This window comes from Acanthochromis polyacanthus, chromosome 13 (assembly GCF_021347895.1).
Source record: "Acanthochromis polyacanthus isolate Apoly-LR-REF ecotype Palm Island chromosome 13, KAUST_Apoly_ChrSc, whole genome shotgun sequence".
In the NCBI taxonomy this organism is placed as follows: domain Eukaryota; kingdom Metazoa; phylum Chordata; class Actinopteri; family Pomacentridae; genus Acanthochromis; species Acanthochromis polyacanthus.
In genome coordinates, this window is record NC_067125.1 from 36,540,307 (window position 1) to 36,554,346 (window position 14,040).

Below are 14,040 nucleotides of genomic sequence, written 5' to 3' on the forward strand. Positions count from 1 at the left end.
CTAGCAATGTAGCATTGCACTGCAACAAGTTTTATAAAGTACTACAAAACAAATTCCACATTTCATCATAATACAGCTCTGTATTGTTTATTAGACCCTGCACGACCGGTAAACATCCACTTCTTAGAAAGCTTCCCCTTGATAGATGTCAAAACAGCCTTTTAGTGTAAAACCCTGCACAGATAGGCTGAATCCCAAACCGCCCCCTACACACTATCCCTACACACTACCCCTCCGTTTGCGCGTTCCCGCGGAGGGTCCTCCATATTAAGGGCCGTCCCAAACCGCGTAGTGCGGAGGAAGAGTGGACTGTTCAGCCCTTAAATAGCGAGTCTGCATCGATGCTCACTCTGGACAACTTTTTCAGGAAGTGCAACGTCGAAATGGAGGAGGAAACAACATATCGATGTAAGTTCCACATGCGTCCATTATTTCTCCCATGCCTTTTTCACTGACAGAACATCACAAAAATAGTGGTGTAGAAAGATAAAACAAAAGAAACAGATCTTCTTCTCTGCTGACGTTTGATTTAATTGTGCACCCCCTGACACCATAAAATTTGAACACAACTGACAGAATTCATTTATTCATTCATTCATTCATTTGTTGGATTTGAAATGCCAGATAATAGGATTGGAAAACATGTGAGTCAAAAAAAAGTGGGACGCTTTCGTCTTCTGGAAGCAGCAGCGATCCTTGTTAGTTGCAACCTGTGCCACAGCGCTACAGCCATGACAGTAGGCGTCTTTGTGTTACCATGGCGATGACGTCTTCCGTTTCCGGTGAGGCGACAGGGCATCCCATTCCTGACGATCGTATTTATACCCTCCCCCTTCAATAATGGGTGCCCTCCACAGCTGCGAGTGTGACTTCTTTTGGAGTGACACTCGGTAGTGTAGGGGGAGTGTGTAGGGGGCGGTTTGGGATTCAGCCATAGTCTGCACACTCTGGTCAAACACTAGCCTAGCCGCGCTACACCCATGTTTCTGACGGCACAAGGGTCTAGGCACGCTCGACAGGGAGGGAGGCGGGCTAAAAGGTTGTCTATCAAATCACTCTGCAGCAATTGGGTAGGTATACAACCAATCAGCGCAACGAATAGGCTCCGAGAGCGCCGGAAATCAGAGGATGCGGTAGTTCGGTGAAGCCTTATTTATACAGTCAATGGGTGAAGCTCAAGTATATTACAGACATGTTAACAGAAAGATTATTCAGAGTCGGTGCTAATGGAGCTCAATGACTGTTGTCGACCCTGGCAGAGAATTAAATTTGTTGCCGTGGGTTGTCTAGCGCGGCTAGGCACTGAAGTGAACTAGGAAAGGAAAAGACATTTCTGAGTGTTATTCCATTCAACGTTCCCCAAGATCGTGTTTGGTAAAAATGAAGTGTCTGTTTTAAATGTAACCACCTAAAGTCACAGTTAACATTTGGAATTGGCAAGTAACTTTGAGTACAATCCAGTGTAATTTCTGTTTCTGGATATGTGCCATGTGTGGCTTTTTCAGATTTATATAAAAAAAAGATTTTTCTTTCAACTTATGCACAAAGAAAAATTATTTGATGCTCATTTGGCATGTTTAATATCTTGTTTTGGAAGACTAATATTGAGGTTCACTCTTAGCAGGCAAACAAGTTTATAAAACAAGTTATTCAACATGCTTTACGGGAATCTAACGGGAATAAAGTCAAAAATGAAATCAATACAATGCATTAATCAGAAACAGTTGCGGTAAGTTTAATGAAGTGCACACAGACTTATAGAATAATTACACTAAACTGACATAAAAGGGCTGAACAGTGACTCGGTGGTTAGCACTGTTACCTTACAGTTAGAAGATCCCCATTTCATGTCCTGGTCTGGGATCTTTCTGCATGGAGTTTGCATGTTCTCCTTGTGCATGTGTGGGTTCTCTCTGAGTACTCCAGGCTTCTTCCCACAGTCCAAAAACATGCTGAGGTTAATTGGTAACTCACAATTTTTACCTAAAAGGTAACAATCCCAAAAAGAATCTATACTGGCTTAAGGAAGGAGCAAGTAAGACAAAGGTAAGAATGTGAGTGTGACTGTTTGTCTTTATGTGTGGGCCTGTGATGGAGTGGTGACCTGTACGGGGCGTCCTCTGCCTTCACCCTAAATCAGCTGGGATGGACTCCAGCCCACTGTGACCCTAATGAGGACCAAGAGGTGTGTAGATGACGGATGGATGGAGTTGTTCAGTGTTGAGCTGTATCAAATATTGCCCTCTTGTGGTGAAAAGCAGATTCCTTGTGAACATATTTGCGGTTGCTGAGTTATTGAGGTCTCCTGTCACATCATCACTATTCAGCAGAGTGCAGTTGCCTGTGGTTAATTTGCTTTAATGAATCAGAAATTGTGAGATGGTTTCACAATGGCAATGGGAAGAGGATGACGGAGAGATGATGAGCAGTTTGAGAGACCTCAAGTAGAAAACCTTTTTCTTCTTTTCATTTGGATTCTTTCTGTGTTGGAGGATTAGATAACCAGCGAGGAGAGTCACAGTCATGCTGATGACTGTGGTAACCAAGTCTCATCGTGTACATATTATATATCCAGTATTATGGAACTTATCATCCCCAACCCCACCCTTTAAGGTCACAAAATGCCAAACATTTTAGTGAAACGCTGCATGGAACCAACTCATAGCAATAGGTGTGGTCCTGTTCTGCATTCAGTGAGAGGTGTGTCCACTAAAAATGCAAAAAGAACGTGTTACAGTGGGAAAATGAGGCAAGAAATGCAGTTTTAGAGGGACACAGAGAGAGGATGAGGAAGAGATGGGAGAGTTTGTTGAGCGCGTCCCCCTCAGGCAGTGTAAGAGGATCTATGCTGGCCTCGGCTGAGGGAGGGAGCAAACAAGAAAAATAACCGTACACCAAGGAAGGGAAGCAGAAAGAGGAAAGGGAGGAGGGAGAAGTCTGGGAGCAGGGAGTCAAAAGGCGGGACATTCTGAGAGTCTGTTGGCTCTGGTATGTGTCAATCATTTCACTTCCTCCTTGGCTGTGGTAAGATCACAGATGAGAGGGCAGGAGGGAGGAGAGAGGGAGGTACTCTCAGACAGCTCTCTCTCTTTCTTTTCTCTCTGTGCTTTTTCACAAAAAACACTGAAGTGGGGTTGAAACTGAAACAGGGCAAGCCTCGTAAAAGGAGTGCAGCCTCTTGCCTCCTTCATTCTCACAGTTTCCTGTTCAAGGAGGCCATTTTGTACGCTCAGCCTGGAGAGGAGCAACAACAAAGTTTGTCATTGTTTTTGTTTTTCTTGTGCTCCCACGGCTGGGGAGTTTCACAACCAAGTTTGGACTTTCTCCTGTGCAGAGCAGCGCCTTTGGACGAAAAAGAGTGAAGAAAGTGGAGGTGGGAGAGCAGCAGGAGGGTGGTTTTCTCCCTGACTGTGTTTCTGTTCTCACACACTTTGTTCATGCATGTCTTGCCTGGACTGGAAAAGAAGCCTGACGACGTGATAGGAGAGGCAGAAAGGAAGAGACAAACACTGCTTCCTGGAGAAGGAGTTCTTCCTTGATCCACTGCAGGGGGCTGGACCCAGGAGAAACCTGGACTGTAGCTGAGTGTGCCCATGTCTCAGTGTGTGAACCCTCCGTCCTCCTCTGAGACAGTGTGAATGAGTGCTGACTTCTCTGAGACTTGTACACTGCACCTGGGTGTGTGTTTGTCACTGTGTATGTTGAGAGCGCGCAGACTCTGAATGGCTAATGCTAGCCCCTGTATACCCTCAGGGGCCATGTCCCAGGTCTTCTTTCCTCCTGTTGGACCCTCACCTCCTAGCTCAGCTGTAATGCAGCCGGGGACACCCATATCCATGCCGCCCATGCACACTCAGGGAGGGTTTTCTGTGATGGACCTGACCCCGGTGCAGGGTGCCGGTGGGGCTGTGATGCCTTCAATGCCTCCCACTCCAGCTGGGGTGTCCTTCATCATCCAGATCGGTCTGACCAGAGAGTCGGTCCTGATGCCCCAGACAGCTGACTTGGCCTATGTGAAGCAAATTGCCTGCTCTATTGTTGACACCAAGGTAAGAAATGTGTGTTTGGTTGCATGGGTGTATGGGAAGACTGTTTGGTAAAAATGGGTTACATGTGTTCTCTACCTGTTTAGGTGCAACTTTAGATTGTACACTTTGCTATCACTGTTTGTGGGTTCATGTTTCCCAGAAAATATATACTTGCACTCCATTATTACAACAGGTAAATAAAAGTATGTCAACATTCAACAAGTGTTTGAACAGATAGTTGTGAGAAAACATACTAAATGTTACAATTTTCCTCTGCTCTAACTGTAGAAATAAGCATTTTTATTTCCACAAACAGCTGGAAGAGAACACTGTGTTCAGTTAGGCTTTGTTGTGCCACATGCAGTGCAGCAGATCAGCAGAGGGATGTCTGACACTTTTGATGAGGAAGATAGAGGTAGTTTCATCCGATTGTTCACTGATGGGCAGCACGTGTGTTGCAGATAAACATCGGATTGGAGATATCCTATGTTTACCTACAACACAGGTCAGTAAATGCAGCACTTTACATGAATTTTTGCTTGATTTTATTTTATCTTATTAGTGTGAAGAAAAGAAAACGTGTCTCAACTTGTATTTAAACAAAGGAAAGTCAACGTTCAGGTTTTTATAATTTTGTTTTCCATCAGTTAAACAGATTACCGGTGAATAGTGATTAGCAAATACAGATTAAATTATATCCTAAAATGCTTCTATCAAAAGAAAAAAATCTCCATCTAACTTTGCAATGGCCAAAAATCCCTTTCACTTCTCCACAGCACAATTTCAGAAGTTTTGCATTTCATGCCGAAAGAACACGTCAGACCAATTTTAGTCTCTTTGCTGTGTGCTTCATTGATTTCTTCTTCTTCTTCTTCTTTTTAATCTGTTAATGATCACATTTAAGTTGTGTTTTCATCTTGCATAGAGTATCAAAGGCCTTTCTACCCTTGAATGCACCACTTAATCCGAATAAATTATTAATATAGTTACAAAAAATGACCATCTTTCAAAGAATTTGCGGCCTTTCACCTGCTTTCTCCTAAAGTATTCATCAGCTTTATTAAACTGAAACATAAAACCTTAAAGCACACATGTGCAGGGACAGGGAGGGCCTGGAGGAGGGGGGAGGTAGTGACATCCTCTTTGCAAACAGGAAGCAGAGAGTGTTATGGGAAATATGGTATTTATCTGAGAACTGACAGCACTAATTCATTAAGCCATGTGGAGGCTGGCAAAATTTTAAAATGACCATTAGATAGTCCAGTCATGTACAGCGTAAAACACGTATGGGAGATAACAGCATCCCTACATTAAAGTGGCAGTTTGAGCAGGTCATATGTTTTTATCTGCCAATTAGCCTGACAGGTTATTAGATTAGCAGATTTCCACTGCCTGCTCAGAGCAGTTTGTAAAAATTCCCCACAATTATAAATTTTCCAGGAAGCCGTGCTAGCTGTCTCCACTCTGCTAATCTGTTTTTGTGCTCCACTCTTTGTTCTCTCCCGTCATATGAGTGGTTCTCCTTCATGCCAGTTTAGTCAGATAGATAACTCAGCAGTGCTGTACATCTGATGCGTGATCTGTACAGCAAGCTTTATCACATGGTACAGTGCTGAGGCTGGGGTCACTTGCTGGACTGTGGCACCATCCCAGCTGGTTTTCCATACAACGGGAACACGTCCACGGTGCTGCTTACTTTCATCAGAATGTAAACAATAACTGTGGGTCTCTGCTGGTCCAGCTCACTTGTGGCTTCATCTTCCTCTTTTTTGTGTTTTCTCTTCCAAAGCAAAACAACATATGTTTTGTATAATATAAGATGGGTCAATGGTTGGAGTTAGTTTTGTCTTCTCCTTTCATGCTATTCCAAACCTGTAATACAATCTAATCCTCCTGATCAGCCACAAAAAAGCACCACAAAATATCCAGGCAAAGATTAAAATGAATACTTAAAAACTAGTCCATGATAGTGGTGACTTCTTATAACAGTATTTTAGTTTCATTGCTTTATAATCAAACTCCATAGAATTACACTTCAATTCACTTCATACCTGAATGCCAATGGAAGTCTAATAAAAAGCATTCAGCAAGGACATCGCTGCTGTAATGCTGTCACTTTATCGTCGTTATTAAAAGGGACCTGTCATGCTCATTTCCAGCTCTGTATTTTTTGTTGAGACTTCACAGGAGTAACTTTGCAAGATTCATAGTTGGGAAAATCTTTATTTATCTCATGGAGGGCCTTTCTTCTTCAGTTCATTCTCTGTCTAATAAAGCTGTTTTAGCTTCTGTCTTTTTAAGCTCTCCTCCCTAAAAGCCCTCTTTTCTCTGATTGGCCAGTTTCCGGAAGCCTGCAGAGGGTCAGTACCCGGTGCTTGAGAAAGCTGATTCATGGTTCCACTTTGGTGTTGCTTTGCAAAGCTCTCTGCCTACTTCAAATGATAGATTATTGGAATTCAACCAGCATGGAGGCTATGCTGGGACTGTGCTTGTACAGGACATAAATTGCTTATGTTGGTATTAGTCAGAATTTATAGTTTCTATGAAACTTCCGTTATTTCTGTGAGTGAGTTAGTTGGTGCACATTAGTGAGCATCACCAAAGTCAGACAGTTGCACTAAGACATTGTCAGTGCACGAACTTTCATTGCAAATCTGAAAAAAAATGAAAGGAGACAAATCAGAAAATAGATAGATGGTTGTTGAGAACATGACTGGCTAAGGTGACACCTCCATAATGATGATTAGTCAAATGATGACTAGTAAAAGGCCTAAACAAGGTTCCAAACTAGCTGTTAATCTTTCTGATTCCTGTAATCAATAAATCAATGAACAACAGTGGCAGAATTACAATTGAGCATCAGGCCCACAATCCTCATGTGGTGACACCCATCTACATGACGCTCTTTCTTTATTTTTATACAGAGAAAGGAATGTTGATTCCACAGCAGGATCCTAAATATACATTTGGGCACCACTTGGTGGTTTATGCTCACTGCATCGAATTTAGAAAAAAAACTTCCTTGTTAGCAAAAAAGAAAAGCCACCACTTCTACCTCAGTGTTTTAAACATCTTCAGTCTCAGCGACAGGAGAGTCAGTTAGTTGTTCAATGCACTGTCTAAAGTCACAGAACTTATTTTAAATTCCAGGTAAGATGCAAAAGCTCCCAGAAATGGGGTAAATGAGTGTAAAGCGCTAAAGATCTAAAACAATGTAATCTAATGAACAGGTACAGTCATGAAGATATGGTGAATGAGGTGATAAAGAACAGAGAAGTTAATCTTTCAGACAACGTAGAAAAAGACGAATTACCCAACTTAAAAATAAATAAAAGGAAACTGAAAGTTAAGGGGATAAACAGGTACTTGAATGGAGATATGTTGATTTAATAACCAATAATCCACTGGTGTATTCAGGCATTAGGCGAGATAGTTTGAAGGTAATGTTTACCTTATGTAAATCTTCCTTCTTTAGTAGTGATGGAACCAGTACGGTGTAAGATAGCTACACCACAACTTACATTGATGGTTTCTGTGTGGAATTTCCCCACTTTTCTCTGTTTTTCCTGTCTCTGTGCTTTAGTAGCCTCCTATTAAACAAGAGTTTAAGTTTAGGAAGATTTTTTTTGTACCAAGGCTCCAGCCTCATGTATCGTTGTCTGCCCTTCTCCTCAAACATGGTGATGATCAAATGAAAAACTTGAATTTTCTCAATTCCAAACCAGGTATGCCTTCATTTCTACTCAACTATAAGGGATATAATAAAGCAATGGGTGGCGTTTCAGCCTGACCTTGTGTGAAACTAATGAAAACACTTGCAATATATAGTTCAGAGGTGTTTCTATTGAGTGTGGTCCAGAGGGATTTGATGGTCCTGTACACTTCCATGGCTGGATTTTATGTGTTCGAGAATGAAGTAAGAGGGAAAAAAAGAAAAGCTACCTTCACTTACACAAACTAAAAGACACACAAACCTTGTTCAACCTCTCTCTCTCTCTCTCTCTCTCTATCTCTCTCTCTTGCTCTACAATCCCCAAAATCCCCTAAATACAAAACTCCTGCCCTGCGTGGAGCCCCAGCTTTAGGTAAGAAATCTGGACAATAGACAGCTTGTCCTGGCTCGGTCAGCTCAATGTGACACATGAGTTGGACTGTGTACATGCATGAATGCCTACATTAGTGTGTTTAGAGGGGTAGTGAAGGTAGTTTTGGTACCCACACCCCCCACCCACGGTCATCTCTCCCGTCCCAGAAAGGGTGAGTCACCGACTCTGTTTATTCACAGGATCCCTCCTTGTGTTCCATTGACACATTTTTCCATTCACTTCTCAGAGAAGGATCATGCTCTGCCTCACAAAGTTTCAGCTTCCAACACCCCCCCCCCCCCCCCCAAACTTAATGGCAAACCTACAGCTCTTGTCCTTTGTAACTTCTTCATCTGAGCATTAACCTGAGCAGAAATACACTTTTCACTCACAAAGAGTACATTTGCTCTTAACTCTCCACACCTTTTTAAACCCTCCACTGACTTTGTACCTGGCAATAATGCTCAACAAAATCCCATGAATAGTATAGTTGCCCTACTTCCAGCAGCAGCACCCCCACCCCACCCCCACCCGTCCCCCACTGATGGAACAGAACTAATAGTGTGGCCTGGAAACTAGAAGTCTGTCTCCGCTCAACCGTGATGCAGCTCTGATGCATTTGCTCTTTTGTTGGGCTAGTTCACTCCGTCTACAGTGTCAGTTTTCTTTTTGTGCTTGTTTCTTTTAATTCAAAGCCAAGATTCCTTTCCTTTCCTTTCCTTTCCTTTCCTTTCCTTTCCTTTCCTTTCCTTTCCTTTCCTTTGTCCTTCTGTTTCCTCTAACTGTCTTCAGGAGAGCACCCTCTTCCTCTTCTCATGCCTTTCCCTCTTTACCTCCTCTTTTGATCCTGTACTTCCCCTCTTTATCTGCTCATCTTCGGCCTCTTCTCGCTGCCTTATCATCAACTTCCTTTCACGCTGTGCCTCCTCTTCCTCCTCGTATACCATCCCCCGTTCATCCACTTTGCATCCACTCATTGCTAAAATCTCTCCCTACTGTTTTATCTGTTCTTTAGGTTGCTCACAGTTCAAGTGAAATATGGAGAAATTCATGGTTGCAGGACACATACCTGCTTCCAAGAAACTACCGAGTCACAAATCCTACACTCCCATTTATTAAGTGGTTGCCTCAGTTAGAATCAGTCATATTTTCCAGTGAACATTTAAGTAGTGACAGTGTAAATTGAAATTTAGGATTCCAAATAACAGGAAATCCTCCAAAACAGTGCAGTTAATCTACTTTACGTTAAGGTCTGCTTTGTATTACCCCCTCCTTCACCTAGTTTGCCAAAAGGTGTGTCTTCCTAACAGTTTCTATTCTTTCAACACTGGCAGCTTGTTGTATTTCGTCATTAAGAAGACGCACAGTGATTTGGGTTGACGTCAGTGGGTGTGTAACAATGCATGTGTGCGAGGATGCCAGTGTGTGTGAACACGACGGAGAACCTGTCGAGTCTTGTCGGTGACGGCTGTGTCACATTACCGGATTGTTGAACATGTCTGCGAACTAATCTGTGATGAGTTACGACACATTTAACATCCAGTGAGAGAATCCGGGACTCACGCGGCCGTTAAATTATTTAAATTGTAGAAATTACTGACAAGCATTCCATTTAACAGTAGAAGTCAGGTTAGGTTAGCTAACTTTTATGGCTTGCAACTAAAATTAGATTTACTAAAGAAGACGGACGTTGCTTTTATTTGGATGGTTAAAAACACAAGGAAATATAAGTGGCTACACACACACACACACACACACACACACACACACACACACACACACACACACACACACAGCTGTGGCTGAGAGTCCCTGCCCTAGCCATTGTTTCCACCTCCGTTTTGGAAAGGGCTTGTTTCTTTATCTCCCTCCCAGGAGAAGGAGTTTGGCCCTGGGAATGGGATCATACACACCACCTCCTGTTTACCTCACTCTCATGTACATGTATTCTACATAGACACACATTGTAAAGTAACAGTTGGCCCTGATTTTCCAGATAACAGCTCAGTGTGACACACAAGGTCATATTGTTTGTTTGAAAACAGAACAGTCTCGTGCAGCACCGCTCTCGGGGACGACTTAATGTAGTCTGAATTAGAATTTTTTTTTATTTCTTATTTTTATATGGCTGCTTGACACACTTACTAAAAAAGTGTGTCAGAGCTGTTGGGCAAACACACTCTGCTTATCAGCCCAAACCTTTGTTGGTCAGTGAACATCACTTAGCAGGACCCTGGCAGGTGGACATGCAAGTAAAAGAACAAAGCACACCTCTATCAGGCCATATGACATTTGATGACTGAGCAAAGATAAAGCAACTGCTGACCAAATAAAGCATCTTCAGCCAACCTCTCCAGACCTCACAGTGGCTGTAATTACTTTATCTACTCAAACCTCACTGTTCTAAAGGAAATGGTGTCTGTTTGCAAAAAGTAGACCCGCAGCAGCATGTATCAGTTCTGCTTACCCAAACCTCTCTCTTGATTTGCATGCTAGCGGAACAGCTTTGCATGACCGACCGTGCCTGGTGTCCCCTAGCTGTTGGCTGCTCGGGGAAGCTTAGGACATTTGATTATTCAAAGTACACACTGCTGCCCCGAGTGCAGTGACAGGGATGTTTTTCAGAGGGAGGGAATAGAAGGAGGATGATAGATAGGAGATTTTAAGTGTTTGAAAAGTGAGTCGCTGCTGAGATTGTAATACCAAAGTAACTTTTATCAGATACACTGAACAAAAAGATCAAACCTGTAGCACCTTTTGGTGTATTAGAGGATACTTTGAGATTACTATTGCTAAAATGTACAAATATTGCAGTTTTTGGCCATAATTTATGTCAGTAAGAATGAGGTTATACTCACTAACTTATGTAATGAATTCTGTTCACACAAAGACATTTAAGCATTTTTTTTTAGAAATTAATTTGTAGTGGCCTGTTTGTCGTCAACATCGTCCTTTCTGTAAACTATTTTTGTCTTTCTTTTGACTAGAGTTGCATGATTACGGCCAAAAGATAATCACTATTATTTCCATCAACGCTAAGATCATGATTAGCATAGTTATGAAACTATTAGTAATTGATTTTAGAGAGCAAATACTTTATTGCATTTTCAGATTTACTTTATTTGTAGAACTGCACAGAGAAGCCTCTACTCTCCATTAGGTTACTGCAACACAGCAGCTCAGGCAGATGAGTGACTAAAAATGACATTGAACAGAGTGTAATCAGGCATTCTAATGTTACATTTGCCCAAGTTTAAACTAAGTACTTTTTCTACATGGGCTGTTTTTAAAATTTTATTGTGGGAATCCAAAATCCTCATTGTTGATAATAATAATTTAATTGTCCAGCAATATAACTGATGCTGCATTTTTTTTTTCCAACCAAATTTGTTTTTCTGTGTTTGTTTATGATTTCTCATGTGTTTCGCTGTGCGCAAGTGGAGTCTCCATGTCAACAAACTGACTGTCTTGTAAATACAGCACACAAAAGACACCCTACATTGAAGTAAATTATGTTCTATCAGACAGACTTCTCTTGTAGATTAGTTATGGACAGTAAAAATTGTGCATTTCTTTTTATATAAAGCACCCAATGTAGCATGATATGTATGAGTTAATTTGCGATGTGACTATTGCATATTCTCGCATTGCTGTGCAGATCCTGAAATGATATATTGTGCAGCTCTTGTACAGAGTTCATATCACAAGTAAAAATGCTCTCTGAAGCTATTAAAATAAAGACCTAAGTTATAAAATGGAATTTTCCTGTAAGTCCTCGTGTGTTTCTCTGGCCCATTCAGCTTCTCAGACCCCTGCATTCCTTCTCTTGTTCTGAGCAAAGGAGGCCTTATGATACTAATCCAGCGATTAGTAATGGTAAAAACGGTTTTGTGGCATAATCCAATTGGGAGCTGCAGAGCAGAGCTGAGCTGCATTTGGTGCCATTTGACCATGTGAAGTGTTTGCACCAGCCGGTTAGAGAGAATTTCTCCTGATGTTAGGGAAACAGCATAGCACAGGACATTTTCAGAGTAAAGAGTGCAATGGAGATGAAGAGTAGATAAACACATAGTGATAAAATGCCTCAAAAATATAAGGAATCAAGTATTTGTCACACTTTCGGTTCTTGGGTCTCTTGTAGTGGCGTTAAACTTGTTTTTTGTTTAGATCATAGCAGATCTTGCATGATCTCAGAGAAGATGATCTCAGAGAAAACAGGGGCAGCTATGTCACCACAGGGCACGAAACTGTTTGCTGTTCTAATGCTGGATGCTTGAAATGTGTGTGAGGGAGAGTGTTCTTGGAAAAGCAGCAGACAATGGGGTCAGTGTGAGGGTTGACAGGATGGGTTTGGCTGGTCTGGTGCTCAAGTGTGTTTGTGCAGCGGCTCAGACACTTGGGTAGATGTCTGTGTATGTCTGCATGCAGGGGGACAGTTATGAGGGGAAATGGGCAAAACCAAAGTCTTACCTCAGTAGATAAACACATGACATCAGTGCTGAGGACTGGTCAGTGGAGGAACCAAATGAACAAGTGCATGTGCAGCCATGAGGCCTTCAGTTCTTAACACGGAGTCTGAGGAATCGCTACATTATCCAACAAATACTTTAATTTTGCATTATGTATTGATTGAAATTCTATAGTTATTGACTAGTATATATTAGTATAGTAGAATTAATGTTCAGTAAAAGAATCTAGATATGCACACTTTTGTACATCACCTCCTTTGGAAATAAATTAATAAATAAGGTAAATGAAACTTGGAGGTACAAAAACAGTTCAGGATTAGTAAATGCTCACATTCATGCAGAATACTGTAAGAGTGTGGTCTTTCTGCACGTGTGAATATAGCGTGTGCATACAGCAGTTGTGCAGATCACATCGGATGGTTTCGTGGATTTTTAGTTTTCTTCAAAGTTTCTTTAAAGGGTTTTGTGTGGCAGCTGAAGCAACAGCAACTCATCTCTAAAAATGTAGCCACACATGCGTCATATGACTGGAGTTAAGTGTTTAGCCGCCAGCGTCTCCTCATTCAGTTAGGAACTAAAGCCGTGCAACACATGGGGAGAGGAAAGTAGGGAAAGAAGCAGCATGTGGAGAGGCGAGGGGACAGGGATAAAGGAGGAGGGGATGACTCAGAGTGCAGTAATGTGGCCTATTGTGGCCCTCAGCATGCAGCTTTGTGTGTTTGTGTGCCCACGGCACTCTTGGCACATGGAGAATTTGCAAACACTCCTCACATGGCTCATTGAGTGTGTGTGTGTGTGTGTGTGTGTGTGTGTGTGTGTGTGTGTGTGTGTGTGTGTGTGTGTGTGTGTGTGTGTGTGTGTGTGTGTGTGTGTGTGTGTGTGTGTGTGTGTGTGTGTGTGTGGTTTTTCTTTATGGTCTGGTCACTCTGCTGAACTGCTTCAGGTAGATTCATAGCCAGAGGAATCAGAATCACTTTATTTATCCCCGAAGGGAAATTCAGTTGTCAGGGTTCTTATCTGTTTAATTTTGAATTGAATAGCCTGACTGCTGATGGCAAGAAAGATTTCCTAAATCTTTCGGTCTTGCAGCGCAGGGATAGGAGCCGTCCACTGATGTTTCGTTGTTCTTTGAGGTAGATGTGAAGTGGATGATCCATGTTTATCAGAATGGCCTCCATCTTGCTCAGTGCCCATCTCTCCACCTCATCCTCCAATGTGTTCAATCCGATTCCAACCACAGAGCAGCTTTTTTAATCAGTTTGTTCAGACGCCTTGCATCCTTGTGTTTTATGCTGCCTCCCCAGCAGACTGCAGCATAAAACAGGACACCTGCTACCTCAGACTGATAAAACATCTGCAGCATCTTACTGCAGATGTCTAGTGATCGAAGTCTTCTGAGGCAATAAAGTCGGCTCTGGCCCTTTTTGTAGATGAAGTCTATGTTTGTAGACCAGTCCA

At 42.2% G+C, this 14,040-nt stretch overlaps 1 protein-coding gene across 4 annotated transcripts in view; it reads left to right on the forward strand.

The window, feature by feature from the left end:
• The first annotated feature begins 259 nt into the window (after positions 1–259).
• prkd2 (protein kinase D2) overlaps positions 260–14,040 on the forward strand; it is a 39,113-nt gene continuing 25,332 nt past the window's right edge. For 2 of the 4 annotated variants that reach the window (XM_022217081.2, XM_022217082.2), the window contains exon 1: positions 3,018–4,049. In XM_022217081.2, the coding sequence (XP_022072773.1) occupies positions 3,723–4,049 (327 nt within the window). In that variant the 5' untranslated portion in view covers positions 3,018–3,722. Of the gene's footprint in view, positions 409–3,017; positions 4,050–8,097; positions 8,114–14,040 lie in introns of those variants that run through there. The other 2 variants (XM_051957777.1, XM_051957778.1) reach the window with 2 other exon arrangements.